Genomic DNA, 20,850 nt, shown 5'->3' with positions numbered 1-20,850 from the left:
AGTACTTGCCTCAATCATTGAGGTGGAATTCTACCTCCATACCTCAGTGATTTGACGGTAAAATTTCCCGAGGGCAGTTTTGCCTTGCAGCATGGTTCGGTGATTTTGCTAGCTGAAACGTTTTTTTACTTACTGCAATTACAAGAGCGCCACCTTGTGACCACAAGAGTTTTTTTCTCACCAGACACAAGTGGTCAGAAGTTTCAGGGGGTCAAGTAGGGGCGGAGTCTGGTCAAGTGTGGGGAGGGGGAATAAGTTGATATTTTATGACAATTTATTTTTTAGATTTTCCCTTTTTGCTTATATACAATACATGTTTAAATGTTTCCTTTCTCTTCAACTAATATTACTTGGTGTTTTGTAATAAAGTACAATTTTTACAAATTATATTTAAAACTCTGAAAAGAGAAATCAAACTAATAATGTTTTCATCCTCATTTTTTTTTATTTTTTCTTTAAAAGAGACAGTATTTCTCTAATACACATTTTCATAAAAATAAATGACAACCATGTAAAATGTTAAGTGAAAAATCAAAATAGCAGCAAAGAAAGGCACTATTGGTTCTTACAAGAAAAACAAACAGACAACCACCCCAACAACACAACAAACAAACACCGCAACAAACAAACAAACAAAGAGTAATGTTAGTGTGGTCCATCAGTTTATGTCTTGATTTGTCAGAGTTTACCACAATTCATTAATCAGCAATAAGCTATTGGATAAATATTCCATAAAGCTGTTGAGCACAGAAAAAGTACAGAAAGTTTTTATACCGAAGTATAAAACCAAACTCATAAATGTACTACACAAAAACTTCAATATATGATATATTATTATAAGGGTACATATAACATTGTTAATAATTTGCATAAATTTATCACTTCCAGAAGACCTCCTAACAAGGATAAGTATTTAAAAGTGGAAGATCTTTGGAAAATAGGGTTAAAAAACAAATCTTTACATTTTTCATTCATCTTTCAATTTTCATATTTCGCCACACGTTTTGAACTTCCCATACTTAAAGTGTATGTGTACTACGTGTATTAACTACGTGCATTTGTACACGTATAATTACCCCTTTCTTCTTGCCTAAAATATGCCTTTAAACACTTAAAGGAACACGTTGCCTTGGATCGGTCGAGTTGGTCTTTGAAAAGCGTTTTGTAACCGTTTGTTATAAAATGCATATGCTTGGAAAGATGTTGTAAAAGTAGAATACAATGATCTACACAAGTATGCCTCGAAATTGCGTGGTTTTCTTTTTACCTAGTCCAATAGCACGGTCGGCCATTTACGGCAGTCAAAATTTTGACTCCCATAAATGGCCGACCGTGATAGTTCGCGACGTAAAAAGAAAACCGTACAGTTTTGAGTGATACTCGTGTGGATCATTATATTCTACTTTTAAAACATCTTTCTAACCATATGCATTTCATAACAAACGGTTTCAAACCCTTTTTAAAGACCAACTCGTCCGATCCAAGGCAACGTGTTCCTTTAAGGCATCAAAGTAGTTGCACATACAACTGTGCCCTAATAAACCCATACAATTTCTCCATTCTTTTAGGTTTGATATGCACACCATTGCAATAAATATGATATACATAAAATGAACTTGCAACAACCTTGCAACAATCTTGCAACTTTAAAAATTGAATTAAAAGAGTGACGATAAGGATATCTTTCTACAATGATCCTTTACGACGTGCTTTCTGGTTTTTAAAGCGAAACATTAGAGTTTTCGACAACTCAAGTAACTTCTTAAAGGGAAGGTACACATTTGGTAATTACTCAAAACAAATATTAACTTAAAATCTGACTTGGTAACGAGCATTGGAGAGCTGTTGGTAGTATAAAACATTGTGGGAAACGACTCCCTCTGAAGTAGCACAGTTTTTGAGAAAGAGGATATTTCTCACTAAAATAATAAAAGACTTCTAGCTAGAAGTCTTTTATTCCTATCAGAAAGCAAACAAATTCGTCCAACAAGGTTGTTTTCTCATTTTCTCGCCACTTTGATGACCAAATGATCCCAAATTTTACAGGCTTGTTATTTTAAGGTTATGCTTGGATACACCAAGTGATGACACTGGTCTTTGACAATTACCAAACGTGTACAGAGCCTGTAAATTACTTGTAACCAGTCCTACACTTATGTTCTAATAAAGTTGACATAAATGTACTGATTAAATACACAGTCAATTCAACAGTTAGTTCCAACATAAACCAATAGTGGTTCCATATACATATTTGCAGAGCCTTATTATGGCCAAAAAGAAATAAACAAACCACAAAAAAACACAATTAGGAGACAGTAAACATTTTCCATCAAATAATATTTACGAACAGAAAATAAATAAATGCAGAGCAATAAACACAGAATTTTAATACTGGTATAATATTAATAATCAGATCATCAAGGAAATAAGGGAAACTTTTAAATAATTATATAGCAGTTTACCAAGCTCTGTTTTTGCCCTTTTTCCCCATATAAAAAAATGTGTATGATGTCTTCATAAACAAATTTACAAAAGATTTATCCTTTAAAAAATGTTAGGTAAAATGAGAAAAAGTGTACAGTTATTTCATCTACAACCTAGCACTGTCAGAAAATATTGAAATCCAGACCCTGAAGCCAAAGATCATTAAAGAGGAAATCTAAAGTCAAATTCAGTTTTCTGATACACTAATTTTGTCCAATAGTTAGAGTCCTTGTGAAAATAGGGTTAAAGTAACAAGCCTCTAGCCTCACATTATAGCTGTAAAATGTACTAAAATTGTGTAAAATGCCACGATGAAAAACGCCACTCTTAAAGACAGTGGACACTATTGGTAATTGTAAAAGACTAGCCTTCACAGTTGGTGCATCTCAACATATGCATAAAATAAAAAAAAAACTGTGAAAATTTGAGCTCAATTGGTCATCGAAGCTGCGAGATAATAATGAAAGAAAAAACACACTTGTCACACGAAGTAGTGTGCTTTCAGATGCTTGATTTCGAGACCTCAAATTCTAAATCTGAGGTCTCGAAATCAAATTCGATGAAAATTACTTCTTTCTCGAAAACTACTTCACTTCAGAGGGAGCCGTTTCTCACAATGTTTTTTTACCATTAACCTCTCCCCATTACTTTTTACCAAGTAAGGTTTCGTACAAATAATTTGTTTGAGTAATAACCAATAGTGTCCACTGCCTTTAAAATGCGATTTAATGCAAAAACAAAAATTATTTGATGACACTACATTTCAAAAATATTGTTGGGTATGTTTTTGTACAGAGAATTCAGTTTTACTCCTGAAATGTGACTCATTCAAAACGTCATTGAGTTTGTACTTCTGAATGGCGCAGAAATGGCTCGTTAGAATCTACAAACACATCTCTGTTTTTATACTCTTATGCGATGATACCATGTTTCGAATTTTCGCTCTCAAAGAGTATCAGATAAAATGACATTTTAATGTGAGATTAGAGACTTGCAAAACAAACCTAAATGCCCTGACATTTCACCCCTAGCATAGTCTTTCTCGAATGCGAGAAAAAAACTCTGCTTGGGTCTAAACATCAGGCCATTAACTATTTTTTGCATTTATACCACAGATCCTTTTAGTTTGTAAGCAGTTTTCTAACAGCTTATTCTATTTTTTTTCAAGATTAGAGACCTGTAACATTTCAACAACTTTTCACAAGGACTTTAATGCAAAATGAGTCCACCACAAATCTCCGTTTGACCATGGGACCCCTCTTTAAGGTTTAACTGCACTGTTGGTCCTTTGTTGTTAATTTCTGGTCGCAATTGGTTGTCAAAAACCAACACAACTGAGTAAAAAAAGAAGTTAACACTGAATAAAAAGTTACATAAATGTTATTTAAAATATAGATATGCTTATTTAAACCCTTCCGTGTTGGAGAAATATCATAAAAACAGTATATGAAAGTTAATTTACAAGGAGCACTCATTCTTTTTACGGAAAAAAAAAAAATGGCAAAGGTTCCGCCATTTATAAAAAAAGAAGAAATTACACAAATTTTGGTTGCATCTATTTTGTAGTTACACTTCACTTGCTGTATTTTTGTTCCATCTTGTCAATAAGTTGGCGCAAATTGTGTCAAATGATCCAACACCACAGGGCCCTATTTAGTACAGCTAAATAATGTCTTGCTCAGCAAAGATGAGCAGGATTTTCACATTAGCAGGACATTTTTTATTGTTTACGTGCATACTCCACGTGACTAGGCATCCTTTGCTTAAAAAGCTAGCACAGAAATTGTGCGTTTGCACAGTAAGCGAAGAACGGTGATAGTAAGCACAGAACTCAGCAGTAAGCAGAGCCATGAAATTGGTCCCTGACTGGCGTCATCACATTAAACATTGGTTGGGTCATTCTGGTAGTCAGTTCCCCCTTGTTTTAAATGTGAATGTAATCTATCAGGCCTTTGGCCTTGATACTTTTGACCTGCTCCAATTTGACACTTTCAACCCTTTATTTTAAACTCCAAGATGTATACAAAACATAAAGCATATTTATTCAACCTTGTTGCACCGAACAAAATAACAGAAGCAATACAAATGGAAATACCAGGGCCGATTTCATAGAGCAGCTTAAGCAGAAAATATCGCTTAACAATTGCCTGCTAAAACAGAAATGAGCAGGATACCAGTCACAAAGTGTACATCTGACATGGTACTTTAGCTGGTAACCTTATTTTGGTAAGCATAGTTTTGTAATGGTTAGCTACTTGTCATGCTTAAGCAGCTCTATAAAATTGGGCCCTGGTGATTAGAGGTGGGAAAACCGACGTCATCTTCAAATGTACACTTCTACCAATCCAGTCTATCTTAGCATCTACTTTCTTGGTCTTCGGCTTTGTCAATTTTCTGATGTTTATTAAGTCTTTCAAAGCGGAAGTTCTCGTAGTGGATGCCGTGTGTGACGTCCTTTAGGTCCTGTAGGTGTGTTCTGATCAGCATGTCGCGAAGGTTGGAGAATTCACAATGGTTATGATTTTCAACTGTTGGGAGATGAAAACAGGATATATTTAGAATTTATGTGCACTTAACATTCTACAACCGCGGAAAACAATCCTTTAATTTGTTTTAGAACAACGCCAAACCCCATATTTCAATTTAAAGACACGTGTATATGGAGAAAAAACAAGGAGAAGTTTCAGATTGTGGGAGGAAAACCCCAAAGAATAGTTCCGGAAAACCCTCTACACTAGGGACTGAAAACCCAACTCCTGTCAGGATTTCAGCCGGGGTTCTAGAGGTGAAAGGCGAGGAAAGGCACCATAACGCCAACCTGACCACCCTAAAGTAATTCCGGTAGTCAGAAGTAAATTTCAAACATCTAATTTCTTTAAGATTAGAGAAGGAGTGAGGGTTGTTCATGCACGCCATACACTTTTATTTTCTGAAAAAGTTTGAACTATAAAAACCTACATGTACCTTCATGGTCTTGTTGCATCGTTAGATAAGATGCAGTGTTGTTTTTTCTGTTTGACCATTTGAAAGTCGGATAAGCTTTGTCTTGTATGCAGGAATTTACAGCATTGTATCTTTATAAGATAAACGTTCTTATATTTCTTATATCTGTGCTCATAATAAACAGGGTTTGCATGCAATTCACATTCAAGTATCTTTATGTAGAATAGTGTGAGAAAAAAAATTCTTTATACACTTTTAAGGGGGATGGAGGGAATATTATAAAGGTGTACAATTTGTATGCTTGTGGAAATGTTGCTAATTGTGAACGACCCCTTACCTTCAATGAGACCCCAGTTGGTGAGTCTTCCGAGTACCTCTTTGCCATCGACCTGGTGAGACTTGTCACTGCCTACCACAGCAAATGGCATCTGGTCCTGGATGATTAAACAGGTCAAAGATCAAAGGTCATATGCCAGTTCTTTCTTTTCAATCAAGAGACATTTAAAACAGCAAATACATTTTGCTGAAAACAAACTTGGCAGCTAATCAAAGTTCAAATTTCAGGTCTTTCTTTTTAATTAAAGAGATATTTAGAAAGGCAAATCAGTGGTTGAAAACAAATTTAGCAGCTTATTTTATAAGATCAATCAAGTCTGGACCACTCGAGCAAGATTATTTCAAGTCTGTCGCAAGAACAGTCATTTGGAACCGTTTCCTAACAAAGTTGTCCTGCACCAACTCCAAATGTGGCTGCCGTCTGCCCATGTAAACTTGCGGGTACAACCATGTATAAACCCATTTTGGAGAAGTGTTTTAGTTCTGACAAGAACCGATGCGGTCTTGAATGGTATACTCTGCTTGTCTTCAGACATCTGGGCCCAATTTAAGAAAGCTTGCTTATCACCATACAGTTACCATTGCTGGTACAGCGACTGGTACCCTGGTCATTACTTGCTAAGCCAAGAAATCTGCTAAGCAGAATTTTCTGCTCTTACCCTGATGTGTGTGTTGATGTTTTCATCTTCTTCATCCGTCTCCAGCTCCTTCATGGGGTATGTGGAGACGCCATTCTCATTCAGGGCATACTTTATCTATGAAACAGCAAGAAATATCCCATGATTATAAAGAAGTTCATGAAACTGACTTAATAGATTTTTTTTAGTATCAAGAGTTATACAGATTGAAAAAAGAGTGATTTACATGTGGAATTTTGTGTAGAGAACTTGGGAAAGACAGGATAGTGAAGGCCTAGAGTGGTCCCCTGTCCTTATCCACAAGCATAGGGACAGGTATTGGTTTAGCAGAACCAGCGATATTACAGTATATGTACATCCATACAATGATGTTTTATATGTTAACCTGTTCGAACAACTTGACTGCGAAATGAATGCGAGATCAATGATAGATCTGTGCCATGTGACCGTCAGAATAGTGACGCAGGCTCGAGGCTACTCTCTGGCGCAATTCATGAGCCTTGTCAGATGTTCAGGTTATATAGGCCAAGACAATTTTGGGCTGACTGTGGGTCTATAGGCTCCGGGAAAAGAATGTTTGGGTCCCTACATTTGTCTTCCCAGTGCTTTGACACCCTGAGATAAAGTACAATATCTTTATTGCTTACCCTTGATTTGAAGTGTTCCCTTTCTTCAATTGTGAGAGTATCAGCCTTAGCAATGACCGGTACAACATTGACCACTTTATCCAATCTCTTCATGAACTCAATGTCCAGTGGCTTCAACCTTCATTCAAGAAAAACAAAAACAAATTCATCAGAACTGGATCCAATCAAATTAAATTTGCACAGAAAAAATACACATTGGCTTTTAGTTGCGCAGAAAAAATACACATTGGCTTTTAGAGATAAGTATCTATTCTATATTCCTGAAAAAGTTTTTTGCCATAAATTTAAGAATCAGGTGTCAAAATTGTTCACTTGCCGCAATACTTTTCATGTAAAGAAACTGAAAAGTTAAGTGGCCAAATTTTAGGGGACACTTTCCTTAGATTGGATTATTTGGGTAGTAAAATACATTTGTTATGAATTTAATTGAAACAAAAGGCTTTAGAAGTAGAATTTTATGATCCACACAAATATCCCGCGAAATTGTGTGGTTTTCCTTTTAATTTGTTAACTAACACATTCCGTCCCTTTTGACGGAGTCCAAAGATTTGGTTGAAAAAAATGGTGGATGGACTACACAATTTCAGGCATATTTTCATTCCAATTAAATCATTTTCATTCCAATTAATTTCTTAACAAACGCTGTTTGTAGCCCAAAGTGCCCAACCTAAGGCGGAATAAAGATGTTACGACACTCCGGCACCATCCTCTTTTCCACTGGACTGCCAAGTACAAAGAATAATTTCTTACCCATGCCCTGTTGGAGCAATGAAGTACAAACACACATGAACCCTGGAATCTGGAATCTGCTTCTTTCTACTGACGTTGATTTCTTCGGATAGGTATTTCTCATATTGCTCGTTGATGTATTTTAGGATTGGCAACCAACTGTGGAATTAAAGACAAAAATAAATCATTAAAAAAAATTAAGTGTTAAACTTGAAGGGGAGGAGTTTGAAAGAAAGAGATGTCTGCGGCACCAACAGAATTCACAGCTTAATTTATAAACCTACCCCTTAGCTTCCTATTTGTTGATTTTGGCTTTTAACTACTCTGGAAAGTACTGAGTATACAGCGCTTACGTACATCGGTGTAAATGGGTAAAAAACAAAAGTTCACAATTCTCACCAGTTTTCATTGTTGATGTGATCGCCAAAGCCAGGTGTGTCTGTAACTGTCAACTTCAGCCTCACACCGTTCTCTTCAATAACTGTAACAAGGTTAAGAAAAGTTATATCAATAAGTTCAGTTTACGAAACCCAAGACATAAGATGGGGGCCATCGGAGACAGATTGCATATTTTCTTTAAGACTCCCAGTTCTCCTTTCTGTCCATGTTTTCAGATTCACTATCCATAATAGGATGTCTGCCAGACGACTTGTGCATATGCCATGTACGAGTTTTTAACTGACAACTAATGAAGTAATTAAAGAACAAGGGAAACTGACTGGGATCCTGCCAACATTAGGACTAGATAGTTCAGTTGGTAGAGCACTCAGTTGCTAGAGCGCTGGCATGTTAATCTGGAGGTCACAGTATCAAATCTTTATCTGGTTATTTCTTTGGGGGGAACAGGAAACATAACCAAAATGTTTGAATTTTCACTGCAACCATACAGGCACATTCTGTTATAGAACAAAGCCATTTAAAAAAAAACATTCTCAGAACACAGCCAAAAACAATTTGTTTCATTTATGTTTTTGACTAGTTTCACTGGTTAGAGGGCACATTTGAATGAATGCCACATGTATATTTTCAGCTGATTTATTATTTAATTTTCTTCATAAACTGTTATGCTGCAAATGGACTACATGTAGGTTGTATGGCACACACCCTTTAAAGACACTGGACACTATTGGTAATTGTCAAAGACCAGTCTTCTCACGTGGTGTATCTCAACATTTGCATAAAATAACAAACCTGTGAAAATTTGAGCTCAAAGTTGCGAGACAATATTGAAAGAAAAAAACACCCCTGTCACACGAAAGTGGGCCCTTCCAAATGCTTGATTTTGAGACCTCAAATTCTAAATCTGAGGTCTCGAAATCAAATTCGTGGAAAAATTACTTCTTTCTTGCACGTTTCACACAATGTTTTATACTATCAACCTCTCCCCATTACTCGTAATCAAGAAAGGTTTTATGATAATAATTATGTTGAGTAAGTACCACTAGTGTCCACTGCCTTTAAGGCAAGGAGGCGACAATTGCTCTGCATGGTATATTAAGGCATTAACCTGGCACCGTTTCAAGTGACCAAACTTTGCCAATTTCCTACTCCTTTCACCGCCAATAAATAAAACGTTTCAAAACTTTATGATAAACAATAACAATCAAAAGCCATTTACAATTTTTAATTCATACATTTATGTAGTATTTTAATGTTAGAAAAAATCTATTTCATGTCGAAACAAGGTTCCTCTCCACCCAGTCCCCATACAAACCCCCTCATTTAACCCACACCCTACCCTTATCAAGAAGTTTAATATCCCATACTATAAATAAAGATCTTATTTCTATCAAGACACTTCCAATTACCATTCACAAAACAAACCCACCTCCGAAACAAAGGGTCACCTGTTCGTTTACCAAGGAACTAGTGCCCACCAGGAAATAGTCTATTATAGCAGCCTGACTAATGCAAACAGCTCATCATATCTCGTATGAATATTTCATTTTGATGATTAAGTTTTATAATTGGAGATGACGTGCCATGTCAAAATAAGCAGAAGTTTAACTTTCATGACCGAATGCAAAAGTAGAGCTTGTTTTACCATCTGGATAACAGTAGTGATAATTGTAATAATAACAATCACTTGGTTTATATGTAGAAACTATTATAATCTTTTTGGTATATACTGTGTATCAAATACACTAGACACCTCTGGTAATTGTCAAAGACCAGTACTCTTACTTGGTGTATCCCAACATATGCATAAAATAACAAACCTGTGAGAATTTGAACTCTGGTCATTGAAGTTGCAAGAAAATTATGAAAGAAAAAACACCCTTGTTGTACAAAGTAGTCTGCTTTCTGCGCTCCATTGCTCGTTTGGAATACCAAATAAGGGCATAAAAGGGTAGCGACGAGTTCTTAAACGGCCGTTTAAAACCGGCAGGGTTGTTGCCGTGTTCGGCTCGGGCCTTTATCCCACGACACGATGGTCATTATCAACCATTTAAACACCCACACGTGACGCGCTCTCCACCAATAGGAGTAGCGAAACTGTCTGGGGTGTTTATGAATAAGTTTTTATGCTTTACAAATATTTTGAGTCCAGTGCCTTAATAGGTAGGGTCATATAGTCCCATAGATTGGAAATACTCCAAAAATTATTGTCTGGGAGAAGTAGGGGTTTACCCCCGTGTTTCTGGCTCACAGCAAGCAGCTTTATCTAGAGATTTCCTTAAACTTCCGAGCTCAAGAGACCAGTGTCTGTCTGAGGAAAGTAGGGGTTTACCCCACAGCCCAGTATTTCTGTCTCAAAGCAAGCAGTCTTGTCTATCCTCAAGTTTTCAGGCTACACAAAATGTCAGAAAAAGTAGGGGTTTACCCAAGTATTTCTGGCTCACAGCTACATATGGAGCTTATTCTAGAGCTTTCCTTACACTTCCAAGCTCTGTGCACTTATGAGACATCCTTGGCTTTATCACCAGAAATAAATAAAAATATTAATAACAAATATTTACCTCAGTGGCATCCATTATTTCAATTAAAACAAAAATCAAAATTGTACACTACCCGCCCTTACACCTTACCGTGACTAATAGACTGTACTTCTACTGTTTTGGGAATAATGGGTGGCTGGTCCTTCTCTGCCGAATTTGACCTCCTGCTGACCTTGGCTTTAAACAGTGTATTGACTAATGTGGACTTGCCCAAACCGCTGGAACCTAAAGCGATAAAAAAATAATAATAATAACAACTTTGGTGGTTAACTGAACAAGAACAATTTACTAACTGGAAGTTAGCTATGAACTTGGCCTGTATAAATTATTCTTTTGGTTTTATCCTACAACTAGGTCTAGCACTATATATTCAGCAGGAAAAATATCCTCGGGCTAGTTTGGTGGATGAAATGACAACACAACAAACACGAATAGGTACCTGTTCATGTTTGTAGTGTTGTCATTTAGCCTTTGAGAAAGACTCTGCTAGAGTCGAAACGTCAGGCCATTAACTATTTTTTTTGCATCTTTACCATTGGTCCTTTTGGTTGGTAAGTTATTTGCAAAAGCTAATTACATTTCCAAGCTCATCTCTGTAAGAAAACAAATGCCAAACGAGAAAATACAAAAGACCTTCCTTAAAGAACCATGCCCTCATTTGAGAAATGTGGGCAAGTGACAATAGCAGTAAATCAAAATATGACAAATTTAGTTTCCGAACATTATACTTTTGACCTTGCTGAGGGGGGTGTAAGAAGCTGTGAAATGTTAGTACCCCGTCTGTCTGGAGCAGTCATAAAGTGAAGTCAGTCAGTCAGGCCTGAGTCATGATGACTTCAACCCATTTTGTCACATGTATACTGTTCCCAATGAGCTGGTGTCAGGGTACTGTATTCCACACAGGAGCTACACTGTATTTTAAGATTTTTAGGAAGCTTTGGTTCCCACGGACATTTTTGTTAACGTGCTAAGGAAACAAAACTGATACCCAACAGGCAACAGGCTCAGTCCGCTATACTATTTTAGGTGTGCGATTATCAGGTACCTAGCAATGAGGGTTGCTGGCTAGCCATGATGGATGCTCCACTTTTTGCTCATGTATGGCAGATGCAAGAACTGAGACACAATTAAAATTTTAAAACTAAGATAGCCCAAACATAGTGAAGCTTTAGTCTAGGCTTTGTGAAGTCTTCTTTAAAAAAATCTTTTAGCAAATGACAAATGTCAAGAAACATAGGTAAAGATGGAAACTGTTGTCAAGATTTGTACACAGATTAGTGCCACACTGTTTGCAGGGGTTGTAACTAAATGGCCGCCCCACTTTTAAACACCTTGCTACACACCAGGTGATAATCGTCTACAAAGAAAACACAGGCCAGATACTTGTAAGTGCATGAGGTACTTCTTTCAGAATGCCTCTTTTTGAGATGTTCTGAGGCCATATTCTGTATTTCTTAGAACCCTTAAGGGTGCTACATAAATGGCTCTCAATATTACACTTGGCATACCTGTTGTTAATAATAAGTACTTTCAGATACCTGTAGATCAAATGTTACTGTAAACTACTGAGTTACTTAAAAGTATTGTTGACCCCAAAATGACCTTACCTACGACCATGATGTTAAACTCAAACCCTCTCTTCAGAGCTTTCTTTCTGATCTGTTCTTGTATGGTGTCGATGCCCACATAACCTTTGACCTCCGTCTGTAGTTTGCCCCAATTTGTCGTCTCCGCCATGGCCTCGGACATGATCGACACAAAATCAGAAAATTTCACCACACCTGTAGATAATATTTTTAAAATATGAAAACAAATATTAATAAGTATTGGAAAAATAATTGAGTATGATGAAGAAGAAACTGACCCCCAGCAAAGGCCCTTTTCGAAACCATGGCTTCGGCTTTGAATTCGGCTTCAGGCTCCGTATACGCAAAGCACGCGCAATTGTCAAACCAACCACGGAGCCAAGCTAGCCTGAGCCGAATCCAAAGCCAAATCCAGTGGTTTCGCTGAGGTCCAAACAATGGAATTATGCACCTCTCAGCCAATGATTGGTCTTCCATTGGCCTCAGTGAGGGCGCTGTTTGAGCTGGGGTGTGTCACGACCGAAGGTCAAGTGCACTGGACTCAAGTTATGGTGTTTGTGACCAGGGATTAATTTCACAGAGCTGCTTAACAAAAATGCTTAATAATTTTTCTGCTTCGCAGAAATGAGCGGGATACCTGTCAATAATTGTACATGTGACATGGTATTTCGTATGGTAACCCTGTTCTGGTACGCAGATTTTTGTTGAGTTAATTTTGGTTTTATCCTTAGTACTGTATACTAACTGCTTTCCTTCAAGTTCACAGTCTTATTACTTGTTTGGGATTCAAACCCAAATCATGTGTAATAGGCCTATGCCTGTGACTTTAAATTTTTCTGAAAACAACAGATTCCTTTATGTTGAGAAAAGAAGTGATGTTTCAAAATAATTGTGAACAAACAAAATTAAAGAATAAGGAGTTATGAAAAACTTCAGATTGGTTCCAAAATAAGATAAAGACACAACAAACCAAAAGCAATACAAAGTGATGCGCCTTTAAAGAATTGAAAAAATAAATAAACAATTAACAGGCTTTTTAGTTGTTATTGTCTTTTAAACCTAAAAATTATGGTTTTTTTTGTGAGAAAACAAAAATGTGACATTAAATTTTAAAAGTTAAATAGATTTGTTCAACAAAATAAATTTTTACAAAAATATTTTAAGTAAACCTTGATCATCTCACTAAACTAAAACAAAAACAAGTTGCAACTTGAAGAAAACAATTCAAATAAGGATAACAAAATTAAACGAAAAACGAAAGGAGCCCTCTCCAAATACTGTACAGCAACTACATTAATGGGTACCCATTAAAATGTGCCTAAGATAGGGGGTCCTATCTTGCACCGTTTAATATTTGTATCAAGTTCACTCAAGTTTGAAACAAATTCCAATCTCTTTTACTTACAAAGACGTTTGAGAGATTCCATCCAAGTTTGGTCAGATGGTGAAAAGATCCTGTTTAGAAACAGCAAAAACAATCATACAGACCGCTTCAAAAAAAATGATTTCAGGGAAAAAATATCCCGCTCAAACATTTTCCCGTTTTTCATTTTAGCCTTCAAGAAAGACTCAGCTCGGGAAAGAACATCAGGCTTTTATACCATAGGTCCATTACCATTTGTTTGGTAAAAAGATTGAAATGGTTAGTTCTATCTCTCGCTTTTTTTTTAAAGGAACAACTATCATACAAATTTCTCAGAAGTTTTGTATTAAAATTCTTGAACCAATCATTGTTATTTTTGCTGGATCTAAACATGATGAGCTTAACTTTCATTCCACACTACTAGACTATCCATGTATGGGTATATTGTGATGATTACACAGAAATGAATGGTCCTTTAAAGGCAGTGGACACTATTGGTAATTACTCAAGAGTAATGGGGAGAGGTTGATGGTATAAAACGTTGTGAGAAACGGCTCCCTCTGAAGTGCCATAGTTTTCGAGAAAGAAGTAACTTTCCATGAATTTGATTTCGAGACCTCAGATTTAGAACTTGAGGTCTCGAAATCAACCATCTAAACGCACACAACTTTGTGTGACAAGGGTGTTTTTTCTTTCATTATTATCTCGCAAGTTCGATGACCGATTGAGCTCAAATTTTCACAGGTTTGTTATTTTATGCATTCGTTGAGATACACCAACTGTGAAGGCTAGTCCTTGACAATTACCAAAAGTGTCCACTGCCTTTAAGAGTTAATCACAATAAAACTGCACTGCAATGAACTTGTCATATAAACAAGAAACAAGTTTCAGTTTTTCAATCAACATTCTAAACAGTGAGCCCTGAGGCAAAACTTTCTATTCTAAGAAGCAAACATGGGATGAGAGAAAAATCAATTAATGTTCCTTTTTTTTATGCAAGTCTCCAGACACACAAGGCCTGAAGGTGTGGGCTACAATTATTTAATTCCAGTTGCCGTTGCCACCTACTCCTAGGGCTGAAACAGGGTTACCCTTTTTACAGTCTATACAGATGTAGGCTTGGGTATCATCAGAAGCCTGGCCGGTAGAGCAGAAAGCACTACCTCCCCAATTTTATGTGGCAAGTGTCACGACTGGCATTCGAACCCACAATCTGGTGCCCTTAACCTCTCGGCCATGACACGCCAATGGGGTTTGAACCCAAGACCCCTGTCACTCCGGGCAGATGCGCTACCAACTGAGGCACAGCAGTCTCCCCTCCCCGCCCCCCAGGTTTTACCGATAAACCACACTTCCCTAAGAAACTTATTTTAAGAACTAATAACGCGGTGTTTCCACAACCCTTTCCCTGATTGTTTCATCACAATGCAAAGTAAAGAGCAGTTGACGCCATTGTTCTTCAACAGCTCGGCCAGCGAAGACGATAATTTACAGTTGATATCAGCAGAATAAGAGGGATTCCATCAAAACTCAGAAGGACAATGCTTGAGTCCACATCTCAAACAATGTCAGTGTATGACCAGTCTCAATGAATAGCGAACCCAAAGAGACTGTGCAACACGTCTCGGCAATGCCCCCACAGCTCTCACCCTAAGCCCTCTTAAAGTGATGGTCACCCCATGCCACCAGAAGATTAGCTACAATAAACGGACTCAACAATAGGCATCGTGCTGTGTTAGGGGTACATCCCTCTCATAAGCCTGGCTTAACGGCCACTGAACTCCCTTTGAGCACTCCCTTTTTAAAAAAAACACCAAGAAAAAAAAGAAGAAAGATCACCTTAATGAAAACAAACAACTTTAACGACAACTTCTTGAGCATTTCTCCTGTGATAGGTCGACATCGGATGAGAAAACTTCTGGTCAATTTGATTCGTTTAATCACGCCTCGTACACACATCCATCCTTTGCAATGAACCAGTTCCAGCCACATTCCCAAAATCCACAAGGAGAACCTTTAAAGAAAGCAAACTGCCGATGGCTACTCTCGCTGGGTAAATAACTGCAAATTTAGCGCGAAGGACAATGCATCTCGCCAGGACGGCTGGCTTAAAGAGTTTTGAAAACTTTAATTGTTACAAGAGGAGTGGGAGAAAGAAAAGGGCAACTCACTATTGCACCAGGGTAGGCCTTTAACCTTGCTGGCTGCATGGACCCTTCCCTTCATGAATGGCCATAGTGCCTGGTAGATCCTATCCCCACCATTTTGAAGGGGAGGGGAGAGGGATTAGACTGAGGGGGGTTCCACATATAACATGGCCTCTACGATATTTTGAACCTCCTTGAGTTTGATTTCGCATAAGTAACAAGAATCTTCAAATCTTAAAAAAGAGCGTGGGCTGCATGTAGTTTCTTACAAAAAGAGGTGCTAAGATAATTGACTCGAGCTGTGATTAATGAAAACAAACCTACAGACGCTTTTTCCTTCTTATAATGTGGTGTTTGATTCACTGTGTTCAAAACCTTCAGACTTCACCAGGCAGCTAATAACCCTTTAACTCAATCACATAATGACAATGTTTTATTGTGGGATCAGCTTAATTGGTCGCAAATCATCTTGATTGACAGACATCAATTTTCAAAATGAGGAGATATAGTGACAATTTTTTATTGTGGGCTGAGCTTAATTGGTCGAAGAAACATCTTGATTGGCAGGTTCCAACCTTTAAACTGAGGAGATATAATGACAATGTTTCATCCCTCCGCTAAAGTCACTCGAAAATGAGGAGATTTGAATATCAATACAGATAAGCCTTTCAATGTAAAAGCCTTAATATATTGAATATCAATACAGATAAGCCTTTATTATAAAAGCCTTACTGTAGGATGTCTTGGCTGAGCCGTCTAGTTCATCGCACCAAAGCTCTGCGCCCAATTTCATAGCGCTGCTGAATGGTAATCAAATTTGGGTGCTTACTGTAGTAGAAAATTTTGCTTAAGCCTTAGCCTATTTCACAGGTTAGCAGAAAAATTGGGTGGCCATATTGTGTGTTTACCGTGGATTTGCATCGTGACGTCATTTATTTTAGTGCGGTAAGCACCGGAAGGTTAGCATGCCTTTTCGTGTGCTTACGGTAAGCAGCGCTATGAAATAGAAATTGCACAGTAAGCACAAAATCGGCCGCTAAGCAACGCTATTAAATTGGGCCCTGGTGTAGTCAACAGCATAGTGAGGGTTTGAATCCCAGTCATGACACTTGAGCCCACTTTAAACCATAATTGCTTTGTCAAAACTTGGGAAAGAAGTGCTTTCTACAAGCCAGGCTCATTAAAGTCTTGTGAAGGGAGTAACCCTGTTTCAGCCCAAAGAGTAGGTGGCAGTCTACCTGTAGTGACAGATGCTTCGTCAACAGCCAAAATAAGTTGAGTGTGATGCCAGGGCCTGATTTCATAAAGCTGTTTATCAGGAAATTCTGCTTAGAACACTGATTTGCTAAGCAAAAAAATGAGTGCAGCACTGGTGGCAACAGTATGAACTTTATGGAATATTGGCTGGTAACCTGTTTCTGCTAAGCAAGATTTTTCTGTGCCTAGCAAGTTTTTGTGCTTACAATAGGCCTAGGTTAAAGTCCTCCCATGCCCTTCAAGACATCAACTCTCCTTCCCAAACGCTACCGCTATTCACATAAACCAACATCCCCTAGCATGTACAATCATTATTAGGACCTCAGACATTCCACCCTCTATCATCTATCAACATTCAAGTGCTTCCTCTGGACAGGGAAAATGGACTCGAACAAAAGTCTCTCATTCCAGAATAAATGGGAAACTTTACCCTCAAAGCCTTTGGAAAATTTGTTTGTTTTCATTGGTTTTAGTTTAAGAGGGAGACAAATGTAGCGACTTTATTTTTTTTTAACTTTACAGTTTTCTCCTTGAGTTTCTCCCCTGGCCAAATGTTTGTGAAAATAATACGTTAGGAGCCTGCAGTCAAAATTCACTCCAACAGGTCCAACTGTCTAACTCAGCGTTGAAAGGCTTGCTTTTCATCTTGTATCCCTCCAGACCCACTGCAGGAGGAAAGCCTCTTTACCAGTTCTCAATTTCCAGCTTGAGCCGGCAAGAGCCCTAAGTTCTAAAGAAACATCCCTCCATCTTCTCTATTTCTGGTTTGTATTGGTTTCTGGGTCCAAATTGGTTGTTTCACATGCCCACCTGGGCTGTTATCATACCTCCTTGCTAGGAAATGAACTGCCTATCTCCACTTCTTTGATTTAATAATCTTAAAGGCAGTGGACACTATTGGTAATTGTCAAAGACTAGCCTTCACAGTTGGTGTATTTCCACATATGCATAAAATACTGCTTACCGCCGAATTCTGCACTTACTGCGCAAGCACCGAGTTAATGGGCAAGCTACGTAGGCGAAGAATGCCTAGATCATGGAGTGCGCACCATACAAGCAAAAATTCCCTGCTTACACGCGAAATACGCTTGATGTAATTGTGGAATTCCCTGCTTCCGTAAACACTGAATCTTTGCTTACGGTAGGCAGAGCCATGAAAGATTGGTGCATTTTCAAGGAACTTTTTGCAGAATCAGGGAGAGTCTGCACCTCTGTTATTAAACAAACACTGGAGCAGTTCTGCCAAAGCTAGATTTTTTTTTTTTCACAAGTAAGAGAAATCAAAGCATGCAGAGTCATCCAGGGGCTAAACAACATGAATGCCACAGCATCAAAAGGCTTCAAAGGTGGTAAAGGGTCTGTTATTGTCCATCTTTTGTCTGACCAGACAAGATAATCCCCGGAAGAGAAGGGCCATTGTCCAAAGGGGCCCATGGATGAGAAGAAGCCCCATCAAAGGGAAAGTTTCTTCGGATGCAAAAGAGGGAAGACTGTAGTGTTCATTTACACTATCCTTACACCCGGATTAAATATTGTTGTTGCAAGTAATTCCTCTTTTCTTTGTACTAAGGGGTATCATCGACAGCAACTGACTACCTTGGGAGAGTGAATCTCCCCACTGTCTCCCCTGACATCGACACGGGTGCCGACTTTTTGTGTTTTGGCAAAATAGCACACAAGAAAACATGTCCTTCCAAGACAGGAATTCAATTTCCAGAAAGAAAACCGCCACAAAACAAAAAATGCGCGGATCCCTTTGTGTGAGGAACAGATCTGGTGTATGTTTCACAACACTGAGGGAGTATGATAGGTCAATTTGTCCTGCCTAGCCAATTTGTTCTCCAAGGTGAACCTGATGACACAGATGTAAAGGGGAGTTAACAAACTTTAGGACCGCTCTAAACAACCACTGCACCATTCGGAACATCACCAGACATGCCACCCATGCTCTGCAACCATTACAGTGTCCCAAAAGTTCACCTCTAGTTCTTCTAAGTCTGTGCTTAAGGAGATGACAGCTGAAGAGGAGGCATCCAAATTAAAGAGAAAAATCTCAAGTATCTAGAAAAGACACCCAGACACCCCCCTCTGGCTACCTAGAGATAGACACATCAACCAAGGACCCCTTTGTGGTGTGACAAGCAGTGATTAGGAGAGTTTGTTACCTTGGCTTTTTACTGATCTGCTTAATCTCTTTATTGTGGGATCACTGGTTATACTGCTACAGTTAATTGTAAATATTTAAGGTCTAGTCTGGTGGGGATAAGATAACAGCAAACAGTTATATTTACCACACACACAGATCCTTGTCATGTGATTTTCTAATTTATGTTACAAATGTAACAGGGGGCCTCTACTTGACAAGCTTTCTAGAGATCCCCTTCCACATCCATGATGGTTTAAGTATATATACTGCTATGGTTAACCAGCTCTTCTGTTATTTCATATGTATTGTCATGATAATGTGGAAAATAAAGTAAACGTGAAGTCAAGTAAATTAGTGGGACACTCCTCACATGTACATGTACATCCATTGTTTTGCCATGTACTGTGATGCTCTAAAATTTAATATTGGAGTCCAATATGGATAATTCAAAAATTAAATTCTCATCTCCTTCATAATTTCACAAGATTGTAACACTGACAAATTATGCACGATTGTGCATGGCATTCTCTGACCCAGTTCGCCTCTTTGTAAAGATAACTTTGGATGAGTCACTATTTGAAGAGCGTTCTATGATTCAGGCATGATATTTGATCTTGGGGGGAAAAAAGGTAGAAATATTTTATCGAGTACAGGGGCTGACCTACATGTACCTACAGTGTTGGCTTTAAGGGATATTTCAGGCTATTAAATCACAATTTTACAACTTTTTCCAAGGGCAAAAAACATAGGAAGTTTGACCTGAGTAGGAAAAATATCATGTCTGATGATTGAATTAAAAGTGATCTAAACGATGTCCATATCGAAGAGTTCTCTAGAGTTCACATGACACACCTTCCGTCAGACCCTACTGTGGATGGGATGTGGTTTAGATTGTGATCTGACCAGGCACTGACCACTGTTGGTGTTGAATTCTTGATAAAAATATCTATAAAAGGCACTCTGGATGTCTTTGGTAATTGTCTAAGACCAGGGCCCAATGTGATAGAGCTGCTATGCACAAAAAATTGCTTAGCATGAAATTTCTTCCTTGATAAAAACCGGATTACCAACCAAATTTCCATGTGATTTCCAGAATAATCAACTAACAGCTGAATACCAGTACCAAGCAATATGCAACAAACGAAAGTTTGGTTGGTAATCCTGTTTTTATCAAGGAAGAAATTTCATGCTAAGCATATTTTTGTGCTTAGTAGCCCTATGAAATTGGGCCCTAGATTCTCACTTGGTGTATCCCAACATAGGCAAAAAATAACAAACCTGTGAAAGTTTGGACTCAATTGGTCATCGAAGTTGCAAGAGAATAATGAATGGGCATTGTGTGAATTAGGTTTTCACTCCCTAACTGACTGCGTGGGTTTTCCCTGGAATAATTCTCTGGGGTTTTCCTCCCACATCTAAAAACTGAAATCCACATTGTCTTCTTACCTTGTCCAGATGCTGAAAAGGCTTTAACTAGAATGATCATATATAGATAGAAGTCTCTGCACCCGACTGTATTTCAACTCTGAGAAACACTGCTGGAAACCAACTAATCGGACGACACGTACAGAAACAAAAACCTATCATTGTGTGCTCTCTCAACATACAGATCCCCATTGAATTTGTTCGGTCATT

At 38.0% G+C, this 20,850-nt stretch overlaps 1 protein-coding gene across 2 annotated transcripts in view; it reads right to left on the bottom strand.

Moving 5' to 3' along the window:
* Positions 1-4,706: 4,706 nt before the first annotated feature.
* The window catches only part of LOC117293033 (neuronal-specific septin-3-like), a 51,102-nt gene continuing 34,958 nt past the window's right edge, over positions 4,707-20,850 (bottom strand). The window contains exons 1-9 of one of the 2 annotated variants that reach the window (XM_033775241.1): positions 13,708-13,752; positions 12,324-12,497; positions 10,807-10,941; positions 8,177-8,258; positions 7,799-7,936; positions 7,049-7,166; positions 6,423-6,518; positions 5,765-5,861; positions 4,707-5,012 (exon numbers count right to left, since the gene is read on the bottom strand). In XM_033775241.1, coding sequence (XP_033631132.1) covers positions 4,840-5,012; positions 5,765-5,861; positions 6,423-6,518; positions 7,049-7,166; positions 7,799-7,936; positions 8,177-8,258; positions 10,807-10,941; positions 12,324-12,497; positions 13,708-13,729 — 1,035 coding nt within the window. In that variant the 5' untranslated portion in view covers positions 13,730-13,752 and the 3' untranslated portion in view covers positions 4,707-4,839. Of the gene's footprint in view, positions 5,013-5,764; positions 5,862-6,422; positions 6,519-7,048; positions 7,167-7,798; positions 7,937-8,176; positions 8,259-10,806; positions 10,942-12,323; positions 12,498-13,707; positions 13,753-20,850 lie in introns of those variants that run through there. The other variant, XM_033775239.1, reaches the window with a different exon arrangement.

This window comes from Asterias rubens, chromosome 7, assembly GCF_902459465.1.
Source record: "Asterias rubens chromosome 7, eAstRub1.3, whole genome shotgun sequence".
NCBI classification, from domain to species: domain Eukaryota; kingdom Metazoa; phylum Echinodermata; class Asteroidea; order Forcipulatida; family Asteriidae; genus Asterias; species Asterias rubens.
Note: the sequence above shows the minus strand (reverse complement) of the source record. Positions and strands in the feature narration are given on the sequence as shown.